The sequence below is a fragment of the Corythoichthys intestinalis genome, chromosome 18, assembly GCF_030265065.1.
Source record: "Corythoichthys intestinalis isolate RoL2023-P3 chromosome 18, ASM3026506v1, whole genome shotgun sequence".
Taxonomy (NCBI): domain Eukaryota; kingdom Metazoa; phylum Chordata; class Actinopteri; order Syngnathiformes; family Syngnathidae; genus Corythoichthys; species Corythoichthys intestinalis.
Window position 1 is genome coordinate 38,872,784 of NC_080412.1, and position 21,552 is coordinate 38,894,335.

General features: G+C 39.5%; 1 protein-coding gene across 3 annotated transcripts in view; it reads right to left on the reverse strand.

Moving 5' to 3' along the window:
• slc7a1a (solute carrier family 7 member 1a) overlaps nucleotides 1-21,552 on the reverse strand; it is a 54,969-nt gene that overhangs the window by 17,762 nt on the left and 15,655 nt on the right. For all 3 annotated transcript variants that reach the window (XM_057820775.1, XM_057820776.1, XM_057820774.1), the window contains exons 2-6: nucleotides 9,119-9,373; nucleotides 8,870-9,052; nucleotides 8,421-8,579; nucleotides 8,161-8,338; nucleotides 3,279-3,412 (exon numbers count right to left, since the gene is read on the reverse strand). In XM_057820775.1, the coding sequence (XP_057676758.1) occupies nucleotides 3,279-3,412; nucleotides 8,161-8,338; nucleotides 8,421-8,579; nucleotides 8,870-9,052; nucleotides 9,119-9,299 (835 nt within the window). In that variant the 5' untranslated portion in view covers nucleotides 9,300-9,373. The remainder of the gene's footprint in view (nucleotides 1-3,278; nucleotides 3,413-8,160; nucleotides 8,339-8,420; nucleotides 8,580-8,869; nucleotides 9,053-9,118; nucleotides 9,374-21,552) is intronic.

Here is a 21,552-nt window from a genome sequence, read left to right on the forward strand (position 1 = left end):
ACTCCGGATTTTAATTCTTTATATAAAACAATGTTAATGTGTTGATATGTTATGTGGAAAAAAAGACAATTGTTAACTGCCATTGTTCCTAGAAAAAAAAGGAAACTTCCCAGTGTAATGCCTTTAAGGAAAAGTATGTCTTACATACCTCTTTTATTTAGGTGATGTGCTATCACAATGGACCATTTCACTCTATGAGTAAATATAAAACGCTAATCTGATAACGGTAATATTTTAGGTTTTGGAAGAATTTAGAAATTAAAAAGTTTTTTTTTGTTTTTTTTTGCCATGCGCTTGAAAAGTGAAAACTTTATAATAAAGAGAGGAAATATGGGATGAAGTGACTGGTTTGTGTCTTCATTCCTAAACTGCATTGCCTCTGTTTTCCCAACACAGCAACCAAACCTTGTTAAATTTTTCAGACTAACAACTTTTGAAATGACTAAAATATGACTAAGACTAATAAGTATTTTCACCCAAAAGACTAAGACAAAAATAAAAAAGGCTGCCAAACCAACACTGTTGAACAAAAATATCAATCTGTGCTAAATAAAAGCATTATGTGGATTTACAGGTTAATTGTAACTTCAGCCATATTTTTCAAGCTCATGTAATTGTTCTTCCTGTCAGTCTACATCAACGGCATCGATAAATCAACAACAGGGGGACAATTTTTGTTTCTTATACAGTAAGAAGAAATATTATTAGAGCTGAAACGATTACTCGAATAATTCTAGTAACTCGATTTTAAAAATTATCGAGGAATTTTCTCAGCCTCAAGGAATTGTTTAATGTTGCCAGCTCTATGCATGAGGTTTTGCCCGGACTACTTTTAATGCGGCACAACGCACTGATGTCACGTGCCTACAGGAAGAAGAGTGAGGCGGCGGATATATTTGATTTCAACCACACATGAATATAAAGGTAATGACAAATAAGCCCACGAAAGCGAAGAGAAAGGCACCAGGAAAAAGCAGAAAATGTCAAAAGAGTGGGAGCATTTCAAGCTGGAGACCAAGGCGAAAACTGTTTTATGTATTCAGTGTAAGACAACACTTGCATAACGCTACCCCCGGCTACCTGCGGCCTCGCTGACGCTCCCGTCCCCCCGGCTGGATCCCGCTCCACCAAAAGCACCCCGTTTACTCCAAGAGCGGAGGAGCGATACTCGGGACAAGATAAAATTAAGTTAAGGTAGCGCTAATACATAAGATTAACGTTACTGTACCTTGCTAACATAACGTTAGCCCTGCGGAGGGCTAGGTTTCTATCAATTATGACTACTATTGATGCGTGGCTAACTTGTTTTTCATACAGGCTTTATTTAATCTGTAAAAACACAGCGCTGTAGAGTGATGAGGTTGTAAAATAAAACCATAATAAAGCTAACTTTCAATTTTAGCTTGGTAGTCATTGATGGATAAAACGCCAAGTAGCACTGGTGCCTAATGTGCTCCCATACAGCAGTTATCATACATTTAATTACAACACTGCAAAAACTCAAAATCCTATCTGGACTTACAACTTGAGGATTCGATTGAAAAAAAAAGATTCAAATTAAATGTTGCTGCTTCGAGTATTCATTTAATTAAAGTGGCGTTGTAAAGTTTTTTTTTTTTTTTTTTTTTTTTTTTTTTAAGTGTTTGCATTTAGTTTTATTGATTTGGGGTGGATACACTGCCCTCTAGTCCACCTCTTATCACATGGCTGAATCCAGCAGCTCCATGTTAAGACCAACATAAGCTAAGTTTTTGGTTGAGCTAATGTTTTTTTTAATGCATTCGTAATTTAGTTTATCGGGATATGTAGTTTTTTTGTCGGAATATGTGTCTGAACTATTTGTTCAGAGCATTGTAAAAACAAAAAACAAAAAAACCTTAGTTTTTTATAGCATTCAGGCTAGCGGAATTACTTGCTTGCTATGTAAGTTTTATTTATTTATTTATTTATACCGTTTGAGGCTCAGCTCAGGCATTTTAATTTTTCATGTTCCTTATCCGATTACTCGATTATTCGAACTAACTAGTTCATCGATTAATCGACCACTAATCGATAGCTGCAGCCCTAATGTAGACTTAAATCTAAAACTTAACTAGAACTTAAAAATAGCTTGACACAACTGGAAATTCAATTGAAACGTGAGAAAAACAAGTGATGTGTGTTATCAGGCGTAATGACATTTTTAGGTAAGAATTTTTTATTTTTTTTTATAAGATGTTGTTTTTTTCGTGAAAGCAAGTTAAGTTTTTTGTAGTCACATCCGAGATGCAATTGTTGGCTGTTTTTAACAGTGTACATCTAAGTTAAAGACATTGATTGTCTAAAAATGTTTGAATATTAGGTGAAATGTCTTGTTTTCGCGTGTACATTTATAATTACTATTTACCTAAAAAACGGTTTTATCCGATTACTCAATTCATCAATGCAATTTTCAGCAGAATGCTCGATTACTAAAATATTCGATATATGCAGCCCAAAATATATGCTTTATTTAGTTTATCTCAAATTGGATTGACACTTTTACTTCAACACTGTGTGTTTTGATTAGTGGCAAGTTCCAACAAACTTGCAAAAGCTTTAGCAGTCGGTTAAAATGGTGGAAAACAGATCTAACTGACTGATTTGATAATCGTTTCCTCTGCATTTTGCAACAGAATTGAACAAGGAGCTTATTTAGCGCTAGTAAGACTGAAACACACAACCATTCAACTACAAGCTGTTATGTAATAACGTTCCTGAGACTGATACTCATGACTTTTTGCACCGTTAAAATTGACATCGCAATAACGCCGTCTGGATCGTTTCGCTGTTTTTGACAGGTCAAAGCCACTGACTGACCCAGATAACGCACGATGAAGTCTGACGCCATGTGTTGGACTGAACCCTCATAAATAAAACTCAAATAATTGCTCAGGGTTAGCGGCACAGGAGCCAATTAGACTTCAGGACATAGGGGGGTGGGACAAGCTAGGCGAGAGGAAGCTCTTACAAGCCTTTTACAGAGTGCACAGATTAGAAGCTACAGTACATAAAAGGAAGGCTGTCCGAGTGGTTCTTGTTACCTGCGTCATAGTTCGTATTGGGCCAAGCACTTTAGAACTTTAGTGTTTCTTTTTGCCCTGCTTATGTAATAGCCCCAAATGTTTGGACAAGCTGCAGAGACATGATCTTCGCTCCAGATCTAGTTACACTCCCCTCAAAAAAAGTATGTCTACTGGGTAATATTAGGCATGCGGAAATTAGACCAAGATATGAGGGCCAACCAAATCAACACTGACCTGTGGTTGCTATGCAGTCAAATCCAACGAAAGCATAGAAACAGGTAGCAGCTCCAGACAGGACGCCTGTGAAACCAAATGGCATGAAGCCACCAACACCAAGTTCCTCTCTCGTTGGTAAGAAGTCTGTAAAACTAGCCACAGGAAAAAAACAAAAAAGGAGATTGGATTATGCGCAGGACCGAGGAGGATGTTTGAAACCTGTTCAAATCTCAGAGATGAATAAAGGTTGAGAAATAAATATAGCAAATGGTAAATTTGAACTGGTGTTCAATTCCAATCCTGTACGTAGCGAGACTAGTAACTTTTCGTTGTATATCAAAGTATAAAATACATATATTCTAAGAGTGTAATGGTATTTGTTCCATACTGTCAGGATACGGGCATCACAGTCAGACGGCAAATACGTTTAAGGAAAAACGTTAGATAAAATCCATGTTGGAGTTAGTCCTCCTTAACTTTAAGGGGCGGTAGAGGTAATGCGCCTAAACCAATGCTTCTCAATTATTTTAAGGTTACGGCCCGAGGAAGGCGTAAAAGTTTCGCGTCCCTCCCCCTATTATCTATCAACCAATATATCGGCCAGCCGATATATCAGGCCGATATATTGACTTTTTTCCAACATCGGCCATCGGTCGATGAACTAGACATGTGCCGATTACCGGTTTCAAGGTATACCTTGGTATGAAAAACCGCATAAAATTTCCGTCATACCGTCCCTAAGGTATTAGCTATTTTTTATGTCCCAAAAATGCAGGGAGAAATCTCTCACTTGCAGCTGCAAAGTTCAAACCTCCCCCTACGGTTGTTGCTCAGTGTTTGCCTGGTACACCAGACTCACCGCTGTTCCAGCTATTGAGTCTGGCCACCATTCAGCGGACACAATTTCCAGGGCGGAGCAAGCCACAGCAAACAGACAGCGGAGTGGACCAATCAGCGACGGGCAGACGTGACGTTAGTAAAACGACGAGGGCAGGACGAGGGACTTGCGCGCGGAAGTAAACATACGAGGAGAGCAGAGTTTATTCAACATGGCTAGCACAAGACAGACTGTTGTCAATGACTGGTGTCGATGTGTTTTTAGTAATTTAAAACTGACTTTACCGCGGATTGGAACATATTCTCAGCTCTCATGTTCACCATCTGTGTTGTTGTGGAGACGACTTCCGACGCGCAAGAGTGACGTTGCTCGTTAAGAACACGTCACGCAAATAAACGAATCTGATTTGTCGATTGATTTTGTACCTGCTCGAGAGGCCGTTAATGGGCTGGTTCCCAGACTTTTCTCTCAGTGTTTGAAAAATACAGGGAGAACAGTCTGGCCGTGCCAGGCAAGCTCAGTGTTAGTGAGTCAGCTGTGCTACACGATGGCTGGAGGAGGTGAAACTCCTGAACATTTTCCCCCATCCAAGAAAACAAAATCGCTAGTATGGGAATATTTCGGCTACAGAAAAGTTACAGATAGCCGCGGCTTAGAGGAGGAGGGCCAATCGACGTGTAAAAAATGTTTGTGGAGGGTGGCTGCCGAGAAGGCAATACTTCCAATATGATTTTGCATTTATACAAAATTAAAGGAACTCCAGCGTGTTTAGTGTGTCTAGCGGTGGTAAAACACGTTGTGTTGGTTTTCTCTCTGGCAAATGTCTGTGTTGAGAAAGAGTGTGTGTATAATGTAAACATGAAACAGGGATATTGCGATAACTACATTGTAACCTTTACTATGTTTGCAAGTCATTTAATGTGGTGAATCAACCGTTGGTAAATTTGGTAAAATTGCTCCCGTTATTTCATTATTTCCCTCCTGTCTACTTTCGACATGTGAAGATTTTCAAACTTTTCCATCATTTAAAGATTGATTCAAGTAAAGATTTTGCCGAATTAGGAGTATTTGAGATAAAAAGTTAATTAGGTTCGCTAGGAAGGTTTGCTACAACATAGCCTTCCTGAGAAGTCTACTCCTTTGAGATGGCGGCTGTTTACTACCAAGTCGGTCATTTCGCATCTAGTTCTCTATACATGTGTAACACAGCCGAGTCTGTTATTTCGCATCTGGTTCTATGTACATGTAGTATCTACCGTAGCATCATGTGGGCGTAGTATGTAGCAACGTGGGCGTTGTTTGTAGCGGCTGTCGGCTGCAGTCAGGTATTATTGGCTTGAAGGACAAGGGTCTGACTGCAGCCGCAGCCACGCTACAAACCATGCCTCAAAAAAACTACGCCCCTCCAAACCACGCCTGCTGTTGGTCCAGTGGCGCGAAGAATTAGTTTGCTGTACTCTGTAAAGTTCAAAGGGCTTTTGGGACAATAGGCCCTAGCCCAGGGGTCTGCAAGTTCGGTCCTCGAGAGCCGCTATCCAGCTTGTTTTCCATGTCTCCCTCCTTTAACACACCAGAATCAAATGATCAGCTCATCAGCAAGATTTGCAGGAACCTGATAACGATCCCGATTATTTGATTCAGGTGTGTTAAAGGGGGTAGACATGGAAAACAAGCTGGATAGCGACTCTCGAGAACCGGACTTGCACACCCTTGCTCTAGCCCAATTCTTTACCCTAAACTTAACTAGACACAGGGGTATTGCGGATATTGCAAAAACTAGATTGTAACCTTAGCTATGTTTGGAAGTCATTTAATATTGTGAATCAACCATTAAAGTTATTAAAATTGCTCCTGTTATTGCATTATTTACCTTCTGTCTACTTTCGACATGTGGAAGTTTTAAAACCGTTTCATCATTTAAAGATAGATTCAAGTCAAGATTTTGCCAATTTAGGAGTATTTTAGATAAAAAGTTACTTCGGTTCATTACAACAGAGCCTTCCGGAGAAGTCTACTGCTTTATGATGGAGGCTGTTTACTAACGCCGGCGAGTCTGTCATTTCGCATCTAGTTGTCTATACGTGTGCTAACGCCGGCGAGTCTGTAATTTCGCCTCTAGGTCTCTATACATGTGATATCTACCGTAGCATCATGTGGGCTCAGTTTGTAGCAACTGGCCGTTGTTTGTAGTGGCTGTCGACTGTAGTCAGGCATTATTGGCTTAAAGGCAGGCTGCTACAGGCTGCCTGTTTTGTAAATATGCCTTATACGGTGTTTACTGACTGATCCTTACACTCTAAATGTAACTCATAGTGTTAGCATAGTATTCGCTTTAGCATTGGCTTTAGCATGGCGAACATCCTCTTAAACTCTCACCTGTTTACATCTCGTCGTGACGTCCTGGCGGATTTAATTATTTGAAAATAATGTACCGTTCTTGCTGAGTGTAAGCCTGAACGATATATCGTTTAAACATCGCCATCGCAATGTGCGCATGCGCAATAGTCCCTTCGCAAGGACGGGCGATAGTTATTTTTTTTTCTTTTTGAATCCACAAACTTCATGCTCTCCGCACAGGCTCCCTCCCTCCCTCTCCCAGCTCTTTGTTCCTTAGTCACTGCGGTACTTGCTTATTAAAGTTAAAGATGTTGACAGATGGTTGTGTTTGAGCTTGAGAAGCGGACTTCACATGCGCCGCATAAGTCAATCATCGTTTAGCTTGTTAAATAGTTGCTGCGCAAGGAAGCGCGCGCTGGAATGAATGTGTGTGTGTTTGTGGAGACGTTCGAGGCAGCCGGACATGTTGTGTCGTGGCAATAAACGCCAGAAGTGATCTTGAGGAGTTTATAATTTAGTTTTTAATAATTTTTAGTTTTAACAGCTGTTCAAGTCATCTAGTGGGTGATGTGGGGTGGCGTGGCTCAGTGGTAGAGTAGTTGTCCCCCAACCCAGAGGTTGTGGGTTTGATTCTTCACCCTGACGAACTCGTGAAAGTGTCCTTGAGCAAGATACTGAACCCCACGTTGCTCCTGGTGCTGCGTCACCAGTAGGTGGATGGTGAGATAGTGTAAAGCGCTTTGAGTGCCTTGAAAGGTGGAAAAGCGCTATATAACACCATTTACCATTACCATAGTGAAAATGTCTTAAAAAAAAAAAAAAAAAAGGATTAATATATATATTAGGGCTGTCAAACGATTAAAATTTTTAATCGAGTTAATCACAGCTTAAAAATTAATTAATTGTAATTAATCGCAATTCAAACCATCTATAAAATATGCCATATTTTTCTGTAAATTATTGTTGGAATGGAACGATAAGACACAAGACGGATAAATACATTCAACATACTGTCCATAAGTACTCTATTTGTTTATTATAACAATAAATAAACAAGATGGCATTAACATTAACATTCTCTTAAAGCGATCCATGGATAGAAAGACTTTTAGTTCTTAAAAGATAAATGTTAGTACAAGTTATAGAAATTTTATATTAAAACCCCTCTTAATGTTTTCGTTTTAATAAAATTTGTAAAATTTTCAATCAAAAAATAAACTAGTAGCTTGTCATTGTTGATGTCAATAATTACACAATTCTCATGGTGCTTAAACCTATAAAATCAGTCGCACCAAAGCGCCAGCAGAGGGAGACAAAAAACACAAGTAACAAGTGGCCATAACACTGTGCTGTCATTTTAATCTGTTTGAGCGGGGCATGTGCGTTAATTGCGTCAAATATATTAACGTGATTAATATTAATTAATTACCCCCCGTTAATGCGATAATTTTGCCAGCCCTTATATATATATATATATATATATATATAAAATAAAGTGATTTTTTTTTTAAGATATCTGCATCGGCATTCGAAAATCCCATTTCGGTCGACCTCTAATAAAAACATATCTTATGTGGGAGTGTATGTTTATTGGTAATGGTAATGGGTGACTCATTGGCTTCATGGTTGCGGTGGTTCTTTTCTATCATTAATTGGATTTGTTTTGAGGTGTTTTGTGTTATGTTTTTGGAAGTAAAGTAATTCTGTATGTGTGTGAGCCCTTACTTGTAACTTGAGTTACTACTATTACTGGCATGTAGGATTTCATCAGGGTCCAGGTACCAATTCTTCAAAGTACCTTTGACAAGGCCAGAGACCACCATGAACAACAGGACAAGCATGTTGATACATGTAAAAACCTTGTTGACCATTGCAGATTCTTTCACTCCAAATGCCAACAGACCTTGGATTTGAATAGGAATGAGAAACACGATCAGAAAGGCAAAACAAGTTGTAATAAAAATAAAGATATTTTTTTTTCTTACCCGTGAGGGTGATAATAATGACAACAGCAAATAAATCAGGGTATTCCGCCAGTACTCCCGGCGCATTCATGTGCATGTACCCTCGGCAGAACTCCTCTATCCGCTTCCCTATTAATTCATCAAAGGTAGCGCTCCATGCTCTGGCCACACTCGCCGTGCCTAAAGTGCAGAGAGATTTATTAATAAGGCTGATGGTTCTTGTCATATTTGTAAGAAACCTCATTTGAATGACATTTGATATGAGTGTGTGGATTCTAATTAGATCTGATTTAATTTGATCATCTGGCAAACATAGAAAATTTCATTGAACATGTTCAGACTCTTGGATTTCTGTCATATCAGGTTATTAATGATAATGTCAGATTTTATTGTATGAATGGAGATAACATCTCAGTCAGTCATGCACATGCTCTCGCTGGTATGTAATACGGTAGCGAAGGCTGGCTTACCGATGATATAAGCGAGGATGAGGTTCCATCCAGTTATGAAGGCCCAGAGTTCCCCGACAGTCACATAAGAGTAAAGATAAGCCGAGCCCGTCTTGGGAACACGAGCTCCGAATTCAGCATAGCACAAGCCGGCTAGGACTGATGCTAAAGCTGCTATCAGGAAAGACAGTACGATGGCGGGACCTACGATACAATGCAATGCTTACAATTAGAGGCTGTTGGGAGTTTTGAATCATGGATGTCTATTACCTGAATTCTCCCTGGCGACAGCACCCGCGAGGACGTAGACACCAGCCCCCAGCGTGCTCCCCACTCCCAGTGCCACTAGGTCCAATGTGTTGAGGCATCTCGACAGGCGGGAATCCTCTGTGTTACAGTCCACCACCTTGACCCTCAGTAACTGCTTCCCAAATCTCACTAGTTTGTCCATCGCTATTGAGTCGACTGCAGGATTGGTTGAACGGAACGATTCGTGGATCACAGGAGAGCAGCAGTACACGCCTTCTGATGGCGTAAAAAAAAAAAACAATGTGAGGGTCTGCGTCGCTGGTGGAAATGAGCGTGGGTTCCAAGCATTACAGTTTTATACAGCGGTTAGCAGAAGAAGCTTGAGCCACTGGCAGAGAGGGACATAGCTTTGAGAACACTTTTAGCGGCGGCACATGCAATCAGATCTACAGTATGAACATACTTGACTAACTAAAGTAGAACACCGTTTCCTGTTGTGTTACATAACAAATCCCAAATCCATTATTTCTGACAAGTGTCCAAAAAAATAAAAAGCCTATATGGATAATCCATTTTATTGCTGGGTGTGTTGTTGACATGTGTTATATAACGAAGCTCGTAGGCGTGGAGTCAAATCCCCCTGAATACACTGTTTGACATAGAAATATTACGACTCATGACACAAGTACTGGAATGGTCTTAGGCCTGATTTATGCTTCTGCGTTCCGTTCCCGGCGGAGCAACGGCGTAGACCAGGGGTGTCCAAACTTTTTGCAAAGGGGGCCAGTTTTGGCGTGGTAAAAATGTGGGGGGCCGACCTTGGCTGGCGTCCTTTACATCGAACAATATATTTAAGCAAAATTTAGCAAGCCTTTTAGTGTGTCACATTTGCTTTATTATTTTTTTAATGAATAATTTCAACAATCTCGCAACTAGCCTTTGCGGCGTTCTCTTTCGACTCTCGGGCTCTTGCGAAATACTACTGCTGTGAAATTAAACTAGCTTCAAGTTGCTTCAATTTCTCGTTGCGTATCTTCCCTGTAATTTTGTCGTACATGTCAGCGTGTCTTGTTTGGTAATATCGCCTCACATTGAAATCTTTAAAAACAGCGACTGTCTCTTTGCAAATGGGGCAAGACACAGTTGTTGCATATTTTAGTGAAGAAATAGTCCAATTTCCATCTATCCTTGAAGCGTCGGCCGTCACAGTCAACTTTTTTTTGTTGATTGTCACCATTTTAGAAAATTGAAAGTAGAGGGTCACACAGACTAATGTTGCTTAGCCCTTAAATACCTGCAACATGAAGCAATAATCAGAGAATCCCAAAATTTGAAAAATAAGGTCCTAATGAAACCTTTTTTTCAAATTTGTGAAAAGTCAAAATGAATACGTGTAATAAGCGCTCTAATGTCTATAACCCATGCTAAATCATGTTTTTTTCTCATGGAACCTGCAGATGCATGTGTTGACTTGCATCCGTATTTTTTTTTTTCTTCAAAAAGAAATGTCAAAATTCTAAATTAGTCTGAAAATCATGAAATTTTAGGTGTATCAAATGTGATACATTTGGCAATAAAGGGTTAAAGTGCTGCTGCCTTTTAGTGGGTAAATGAGGAGCAGCATTTCGTGTGTAAGCTACTTCATATGCTGGTTGCAGTAGTGCTGACCAATTTATTAAGTCTGTGTCCGGGCCAGATGTTATTGATTTTATGACAGAGGCTGGGGGCCGGATGAAATTTGACCACGGGCCGCATTTGGCCCCCGGGCCGGACTTTGGACATGTCTGGCGTAGACCCTACATCGTCTTGAGCATTTGAAGTTCTGCGTCTAGGAAACAAGTTGCTCTGTAATTCACCGCCAAGCCACTAGAGGGGTGTGGCTTTGCCTTTGTACGATTTTGGGGCATTCGTTTCGAATTCCTTTAATTTTCCTTCGGTCATAGACGGCGATGGAACGAGTTTATTTGTAGCTGCAACTAATCGATATCATACGGTGAGATTAAGGGTGTGCTTAGCCCCCCCGGTGGCAAACAAATGTCATTGCATTGCATTTCCTATGTCTGAATTTAAAATTAAGACTTTGCCGGTAAAATATTGTCTATAAAAGTTGTAAAGCAATAGAAAAAACTACAAAAATGAATGAAATGAATTTTTAAAAAAAATTATAATGGGTCAAAATTACTTTTTTTTAACAGCTCATGTGACGAGCACCTTGAGACGGTCTTTTGCTTTGCTTAGCCTAAACTACTTGAAGACTGAAGATGCAAGATGGATTTACGTGATTTTTTTTTTCAAACCTAAGCTTTCAAAAGTGACAACAACTTCAACCAAGGATTGAAGATGTGGACCATGAAATGCCAGAGAGCACTGCCAAAATGGTGAGCGGAGTTTCAGTTTGCCCTACTAAAGACGTTAATTGTACAATAAAGCCACCACCTGGCCTACCGTAGTCAATGGACGACGATCTTGCCCAAAAGTATAGCTGTCCTAAACAGCCTGATTTAGAACTAACCCCCCCCCCCCAAAAAAAACGCAAATTTTCAACGTATCAGAAGACGTTTGCCAATGTTTGAAAACGGTGGTGCTGTTGCGCTGACCCGGAAACAACGTTCTGAGCGGACCAATCACAGTCCTTTGACGTTCACGTCACCACGCATTGACATGACTGGTAGTCAGAATTTTTTTAGAGGTGTTCGTTAGGCTACGGCGTAAATCGGGTCTGCGTTAACGGCATAGGTCCGCCGTCACTGCTACGCAGAAGCATAAATCAGCCTTTTGGGGGCGTTTACATGTTGACGCTCCATCAAAAACAACAGAACACTACCCATTTCATGTTTGCGTTTACATGGTTCCATCACCATTCAAACGATGTCTCAATTCCCCGTGAAGACAATTCTAGTATTCATGCCAGGCCCTAGGGGGCAGTGAATTTTTACAAGGCGACAGCCAATGATGCACCTTCTTAACAACAACCTTCTCAGCCTGGAAGACAACATACAGTACCTGCTCACTCGAATGCAATGGCGTCCACGCGTTTTTTTTTCTTTGCTTCAAATGGCACAAAAACGCGAACATAAAATACGGTGTATTTAAAAATATCCACCATGTTTGCTGTTTTGAATGTTTACTAGCAGCGGCCTAAAGTGCCGTGTTCGAGTGCTGACGTCATCAGAGCGAGAGCGTTCCATTCATATGGTTACGGTCCTTACGGAACAATACCCGCAATCTAAATGTTCCGTTTTGGAAGCCGGAATCAAAAGTTTGTGTCTTCGCCTTCCGTTGTCGCCGTCACCATGTAAAGGTGAGGCCATTCCGCAACACAATCAATCATAATATCTGACTGCAGCCCGCAGCAGAGCGACAGCCGCTACAAACCACGCCCCTACAAACTACGTCCACATGATGCTAAGGTGGTAGCGTCTGATGCGACTCATAGATATCACATGTATAGACCCTACTCACCAACGTCACAGAATGACGTGTCGCTGTATCCGGCCGCCATATTGTCCGTCAGTGTTTATCCGTATTCTCAATGGTTTCAATTTGTCGTGCAATTTATAGTGCAATTCATGGAAGCCCCGGTGCTTTCAGACGCTGTAAACTCATTGGATGCGTTGCATAAAAGGCGTTATGTAGAAAAGCTTCAGTCTATCCATTCGCCAGATCCATATTTGATGCCAAAATCGATATTTTTCAACCCCCTGTCTTCGCCCTCTCTGCCTGACATCTGCTACCCTGATATCTAAAACTATCTTGTCCACACAAAATCAGCCTATTCTCACGAAAGTTTGAAAAACTTTAAGAGCAGCACTCTAAGCAACATTACCCCGTGTGACCCTTTACTTCCAATTTTCTAAAATGGTGACAATCAGTAAAAAAAAAAGTTGACTGCAATGGCCGACGCTTCAAGGATAGGTAGATATTGGACAATTTCTTCAATAAAGTTATGTCTGCCTCATTTGCAAAGAGACAGTCGCTGTTTTCAAAGAGTTCGATGTGACGCAATATTACCAAACAAGACACGCTGACATGTACGACAACATTACAACAAAGATACGCGGCGAGAAATTATAGCAACTTGAAGCTAGTTTAATTTCACAGCAGCAGTATTTCGCAAGAGCCCGAGTGTCGAAAGAGAACGCCACAAAGGCGAGATTGTTGAAATTATGAATTTAAAAAAATTATAAAGCAAATGTGACACACAGAAGGACTTGCTAAAATTTGTTTAAATATATTGTTCTATGTAAATCAGCCAAGGTAGCCCCCGCATTTTTACCACACCAAATCTGGCCCCCTTTGCAAAAGGTTTGGACACACCTGTTTAACTTCTTTCACTTGGTACCAGCTAAATATTATTTAAAAAATAATGATGGTGGAAGAAATAAGCATCTTGAATTTGAAACTGTATGTTGTCGGCGATTAGCCTCGCAATGATCTTAATTGTGGTTGTCAGCCCAAAACCCTCTAAATATATATTAAATGCATCTTACCAGATATAAAATGACTACTACATAATTCGTAGTGATCGTTTGGTGCCCAGTTTTCTCGTCGAATTGCAGCAGTCCATCTCGCTCTCCTCTCCGGGTCTCTCGGAATACGGTAGAACTTCAAGTCTCTCCGTCTATCTTCTCTGTTATTGCAACCAACCGCCACACGCGCCTTCACCATTTTGATTATTAATGTTAACGAGCAGAAAACACGCCATAATAGGAGGAATTTACGTGCGGTAATGCTTAAACCCGACGAGCTGACGGACAATATGGCCAAGGGTGTGGTTGTGACGTCATGTGAGTAGGGTCTATATAGAACTAGATCAGGGGTTCCCAAACTATTCCACATTGGGCAGCTGTGGGTGCTGGATTTCTTTCCAACAAAACAGATGTCTACCAATCTGGTGTCTTACAACTGTAATCAGTTGATTGTAGTCAGGTGCTGCTTGTTTTAGCAGAAATCTCATTGGTTAAACGGTCTGTGCTCGATGGGTAGGAACAAAAACCAGGACCCACAGCGGCCCTTGAGGACCGGTTTGGGAACCTCTCAACTAGATGCATGCGTCTCATAGATATCACATGTGTACATGCGAAACGACAGTGTTAGTAAACAGCCGCCATCTTAAAGCAGTAGACTTCTCAGGCAAGCTCTGTTGTAGCGAACCTAAGGTGAGTAACTTTTTATCTATAAAACTGCCAAATCCACAAAATCCTGACTTGACTCTATGTTTGGAAGGAATCTGAATCACGCCAGCCAAACTGTCATAACCGCGCTCGCGCAATTCCAACGACCCAGGCCGGCAGATCCCCGACAACCTGGCCAAATGCCCAAACTCTGCGTGTTCATCTTAGTTTTAACCAGTTGTACTGACTCCATTTAAAAGTTGGAAAAAGGCTTTGCAACATAAGGAGGCAAACTGGATCTAGGGTCACCATATCACAAGTCAAGAAAAGATTCCCGAGAAAAATTACGATTAGTTAAACATTCAGTCTTTTGGCTCTGGTGAGGCGGGCTGTGGTCCGGAAGGCTTGTTGGGCGTTGTTTAGGATTATGTCTTGCCTATCACCTGCTTGTCAGTGTCAATCTTGCTCAGTCAGCTGCATGACGCGTGCGTTGGGCTTCCGTGGTCAGAAGGCGTCATGTATCCGTTTTGCCCTTATCTGCCCGTTGTCTTGAAGCAGCAAATTCTAATCATTACAAGTCCAACTGTTCATAATATCATACAGTAGTCCTTACCAGATGAAACGATGCGATATTTAGCAAGGTATTGACAGTCTTTGAGTGACACTGAAGATGTACGACAAAGTCCAAGCAGTGTGATTCATACCCAACAACAATAACAATGCCAGACATTTGCTACCTAGGTGCCCTTTGATTATTGATGTTATGACCTCAATGTTTTGTTTTAATGCATTTGGTGTTGTTCAACCGTTTGCAGGATATTTTTGCTACTATTGTTTTCTATAGCATTCTGACTAGTATTATTTCAGCTTTTTTTTGTATCCTTACAAAGTGATACAGATTGCTTTAGAGGCTTGGTCTCGTAATTCCCCAAATGGTAGGCTGTACGCATTAGAGCCAGTTTGTGGTGCATAACACTAGAGCTGTTGTTGGAATACACTCCCTGGATGATAAGAAGGGTCTATTATCGCTTTCACATTCCTAGCAATGAGTTCATATGAGGGGAGCTTGAGGAACAGAAATTCTAAAAACTAGCTGGAAACTGAAAAAAACTACAGAATCCAGAGCAATATCCCTGATGAAGGTGCCTTTGAAGAACTCAGTGACATGGTGGCAGAAGATCTGAAAGGTCATCTGGGCGGTAATACAGCCATGATGACTTCCTCTTGAGGGTAACCTAAGGTTTCATGTTTCAATTCCCTTTACAAAGATGTACGCAAATGTTCCAGGTAATAAATTATGTATAGAGCAGACCACATACTTTAAACTGCTGCTTCTCAGACTTGAAGTTTCTATTTAGCGTTTCCGAGGTCACCAAGAGTGAATTATCGTAGGCCCAGGCATCATATTCCACTTCAACATGACACAGATTTTAAAAGTGGACTAAAAAAAGCAGTCGGGGTGTGTCGGAAAAGCGCCGGCACTGCTTTCATGAAGACTATATTTCAAATCCAAATTAGAAGTTTTCTCCTTTAACTTATTCACTCCCAGCCATTTTCACCGGAGCAACCCCCTTCGCTCCCGGACGTTTTACTGGATTTTGACTGATTTTGCAAGGCCCACAGAAAATTCTGTTCTATTGCTATATAAACATGGAACCCACCAAAACAAAGATTAGACTCTCTTCTTTCAGCAGGAAAAAAAAGTTAGTTCTTATCTTTTTCCATTCTTTAGAAATCAGCATTTGAAAATAGCTTAGCTTGAGCAATTTTCCAATTTCTGATGAAAAAACAGAGAAATTGAGCTTTTTGTAAAAGCATACATTTCAAACATAACTTTGACTTTAACATAGCTATCTTTTGCTTTTTTGACATTCCAAACATCTGAATAATGTTTTCCTTCTACAAAATAACATAAACAACAAGACAAATAGAGTTTTTGATAGCAAAGTAACAATTTATTTACACTAGGGCTGTCAAAATTTAATTTCTTTTAATTAATCACGTTAAAATATTTGACGCAATTAACGCACATGCCCCGCTCAAACAGATTAAAATGACAGCACAGTTAAATGTCATCTTGTTAATTGTGTTTTTTGGAGTTTTGTCGCCCTCTGCTGGCGCTTGGGTGCGACTGATTTTATAGGCTTCGGCACCCATGAGCATTGTGTAAGTAATTATTGACATCAACAATGGCGGGCTACTAGTTTATTTTTTGATTGAAATTTTTACAAATTTTATTAAAACGAAAACATTAAGAGGGGTTTTAATATAACATTTCTATAACTTGTGCTAACATTTATCTTTTAAGAACTACAAGTCTTTCCATCCATGGATCGCTTTAACAGAATGTTAATAATGTTAATGCCATCTTGTTGATTTATTGTTATAATATACAAATACAGTACCAATGTACCGTATGTTGAATGCATATATCCATCTTGTGTCTTATCTTTCCATTCCAACAATAATTGACAGAAAAATATGGCATATTTTATAGATGGTTTGAATTGCGATTAATTAATTTTTAAGCTGTAATTAACTCGATTAAAAATTTAAATCGTTTGACACCCCTAATTTACACATAACTAAACTATTGAACTGAGAGATGACGCTGTTGTGGCCGCGGCTGTATCGGCAGACGGGGTAAATTTTTCCCTCAACGCCACCTGTCTCATCAAGATAGATTTTTTTTAATCTTTCTTTTGTAGTGACCACGACCATATAACAGAATTCACCTACTTGTGTGGGGCATATGCCTTGTGTGTTACATCGTTCTCCACGTTTTTCTCACGCTTATTACTTCTTCCGTTTCCTGACTATTTCTCTTCATTCATTTCCTTTCATCGTCCTATATGAGTTCTTACCAAATGCGCTACTGCCCTCCAGTGGCCAGTTTTATTGCTTTAAAATGGATTTTGAGCAATGTGCTTTGGAGCCAAGCTGCATCAGAACCTAGAGATGTCTCTTGTGAAAAAAAAACGTAAAAGACGTATAAATACGTTTTTGGGACACTGAAACAATTAAAAATAGAACGAGTTGAGAACGAGTTGACAAGGGCTTGAGTTTACATATAATTTGTTAACTAGCAAAAGCCCTCAGCATAATACTTTCGATTTGCTACCGAGTCAGATAACATGGCTAGTTAGCATGACTTACGTTTGGGTTTACAGTAGCTTTCACAGGTATTGTAAGTAAGCAGGTAAGTAAGTATTGTATAAATTTAAAATAAATAGAAATTAATGACTGTTTTCACTCAAATGTTTCAAATTAATGCAATTCAGAGATGTCATTGCAGTACTGTGATGATGTAAACTGCAATCATTTTGCTCAAGATTAGCATACCAGGTTGGTTCAGAATCGGATATTAGATCAGTTATCTAATATTTGCCAACCCAATAACACAACGGTTAAGTTTTTTTCTTCTTTCCTGAGGTTATGGCGGTACAAAAGTGGTGACAGAGTGCCAGAGGATCCTGGAAAAATCCTTCCAGGAGTGCATAAAGGCGTGTCAGAGAAGTTCTGGGAACAGGTGTTCGGCTCCAGGGAAATTTTGTACTTTTAAGTTGGATTTGAAAGTGTGTTCTGGTTCACGAGTTCCTAAAACTTTTATTACACCTCTTGCATATATTATGGTGATTATGGGTAAGGTAGTGATTTAAATTAAATGGCTTGACTTGTCAAAAAGGCAAAGATTCACAAGCCAATTCACAAGGGTGAATTAGCTTGCGCAAAAATTGTTTGGCTGGTATAGAGTACTCACAGAAGCACACGCAGAAATAGTAAATCAAATCTGTCTGGATGAACTGAGCGAACCCCTCAGTGACTGAATTTAGGTAGCAGTGTTGAATTAAAAAGAATCTGTTTGATTAATTAAGCAGCTTAAATGACAGCATTTAAATCAGGTAGGGATTTTGGACCGATGGCAGCCATCTTGGATTCTATTCTGGAGCTATGCAAAAACTGGTCAATATTTCTTGCTTTCCAAGTAGCATCAAAACTAGAGATGTGATGCCGATCGATCGGGTTCGATCACGTCATTTTCAAAGTATCGGAATCAGCAAAGAAATATCGGCCATGCTTTTTTAAAACATATATATATATATATATATATATATTTTTTTTTTTTTTTTTTTAATTAAATCGTTTTCTAAATGTATTTAACGTTACAGACATAATATGTTACACTCATCCAGAGTCTTTAGTTTAGGCTTAAGGTACCGATAACGGCGGCAATTAATTTTTAAAAAATGTATCACGTTAAATATTTAACGCAAGTAATGCATGCGTTGCACGACCCACTCACGCATTATCGCGCTCAATCTGTAATCGCGCCGTTTTACCCATTTAGAGAGATAAAAGGCAGCGTAAAATGTGTAAAGTGAATTTTGCCAGCCTTTGGAGCCTTTTTTTAATAGGCTAAAGCCTTACAAATCCTCTCCCAACGATTAGAAATATCATTGGAAGCAATGTGGGGAAGCAAGGTAGCAATTGATCTTTTTCTTAACCCCTTATGTTATTTCCCAACGCAGAGAAGATATATCAATTGGTAGCACTACGTACAGTCATGGGTCCACTTCCCATCATGCATTTGGGTTGAATGCCTGCAGTATCATTTACTGAAGGCTCAACAAATACACTAGATGGCAATATTTAGTCACAATATACAAAGTCACAAGTCTTTCTATCCGTGGAGCCCTCTCACAGAAAAATGTTAATAATGTAAATGCCATCTTGAGGATTTATTGTCATAATAAACAAATACAGTACTTATGTACTGTATGTTGAATGTATATATTCGTCTGAGTTTTATTCATTTTTTTCTGAATGCATTGCCAAAATGTATATGATCGGGAAAAATTATCGGGAATGATTGGAATTGAATCAGGAGCAAAAAAAAAAAAAAAAAAAAGCAATCGGATTGGGAAGTATCGGGATCGGCAGATACTCAAACTAAAACAATCGGGATTGGGAGCAAAAAAACATGATCGGAACAACCCTAATCAAAACACATTTACACTGCTGGCCAAAAGTATTGGTACCCCTGCAATTCTGTCAGATAATGCTCAATTTCTCCCAGAAAATCATTGCAATTACAAATGCTTTGGCAGTAATATCTTCATTTATTTTTCTTGCACTGAAAACACAGAAATGAGAATGGGGAAAAAAAATTGAATTATTATCATTTTACACAAAACTCCAAAAATGGGCCCGACAAAATTGTTGGCATCCTTTAAAAAAATCATGTGATGCTTCTGTAATTTGTGTAATTAACAGCACCTGTTACTTACCTGTGGCACATAACAGGTGGTGGCAATAACTAAATCACACTTGCAGCCAGTTAAAATGGATTAAAGTTGACTCAACCTCTGTCCTGTGTCCTTGTATGTACCACATTGAGCATGGAGAAAAGAAAGAAGACTAAAGAACTGTCTGAGGACTTGAGAAACAAAATTGAGGGGAAGTATGGGCAATGTCAAGGCTACAAGTCCAACTCCAAACACCTGAATGTTCCCGTGTCTAATGTGCGCAGTGTCATCAATAAGTGTAAATCCCATGGTATTGTGGCTAACCTCCTTAGATGTGGACGGAAAAGAAAAATTGATGAGAGATTTCAATGAAAGATTGTGTGGATGTTGGATAAAGAACCTCGACTAAAATCCAAAGAAGTTCAAGCTGTCCTGCAGTCCGAGGGTACAACAGTGTCAACCCGTACTATCCGTCGGCATCTGAATGAAAAATGACTTTATGGTAGTATGAGGATGAGACAAAAGTAGAGCTTTTTGGGAAAAGGCATCAACATCGAGTTTACTGGAAAAAAAAATACAAGGCCTTCAAAGAAAAGAACACAGTCCCCACAGTGAAAAATGGCGGCGGTTCCCTGATGTTTTGGGGTTGCTTTGCTACTTCTGGCACTGAACTGCTTTACCGTGTACATGGCATTATGAAGTCTGAAGACTACCAACACATTTTGCAGCACAATGTAGGGCCCAGTGTGAGAAAGCTGGGTCTCCCTCAGTTGCCATGGATCTTCCAGCAGGACAATGACAACAATGACATTTTTGTTGATGCTTACTAATTCATAAATACATTTTGGAACACTTAAAGTCTTTGTTAAAGTAAAAATAAACATGTAAATATCAATAATGAATCACAAATAAACAATGAGGTCAAATGCTGATTGCATTAACTAGTGCAAAAGAATGGAATGTAAACAGATTTAAAACACTGACTTCACCTTTCCAACAGGATTCAAAACAATTCTTAAAAAAAATCTAGCATAATTTTATAGTATACTACAACATATAATAGTATTATAATAATAATTATTCATTGCCAATCAGATTTTTCATAAAGGGTGTCATTTTAAAGCTATTCTTTGTGTAGAATCTGAATTCTGAAGTATATGGGATTAACTCCAGAAATCGTTATTTACATGACGAATATGAAGTGTTTTCATTCTGAAATGTTCACCGGAAGTATGTTCGCAAAACCGCTAACCGTAAGCTTTACACTCCGCAAAAAAGCACTTGGAGAAGACTGCCAATGTTTTATAGCAGGCTAAAGTAGGTTGTCTTTTTTCCCCATTAGTTTTCAGTGTTTAATATAAATGTGTTTCCTTTGTATTTCTGAACTTTAATTGTACGGCGTGTTGATGACCAGTAAACATCTGTGAAAGGAACTGGAGTCCCCTATGCCATCAACACGTATGCACCAATGTATGTACGCACGCACCCGCCAATAAAACACAGCCGTGAAAATAAACGCTCTCAAAATTTACCCTGCGATAAATGGACTCATTGTATATCGTGACAGGCTTAGCAACTTCAATAAAACATGTCTTTAGTTAGTTAGATGGACTTACGATCTGCCAGCTTGTTGTATCCTGTCGCCTTTCAAAATTACAACTGGGTGAGGGCTCTTTAGGTGTTCATTCACAGCCAACGTGCAGTCAAGCTTGGCACTGAAGAAACAGGACACAACAGTGTACCCTCCTTTGTTTTGTTGAAATAAGTCAATGTTTTGGCCACTCTGGTGCACTTTTTTGGCTTTGTGCCACTTTCCCCGCTTGCATACCGACAGTCCTCAACTTTCCATGCATATATTTTTTTAACCCTTTATTAACTCATTCACTCCCAGCCATTTTCACCGGAGCAAGGCCCTTCGCTCCCGGCCATTTTACTGGATTTTGACTGATTTTGCAAGGCCCACAAAAAATTCTGTTCTATTGCTATATAAACATGGAACCGACCAAAAGAAAGATTAGACTCTCTTCTTTCAGCAGAAAAAAAAGTAAGTTCATATCATTTTCCATTCTTTAGAAATCAGCATTAGAAAATAGCT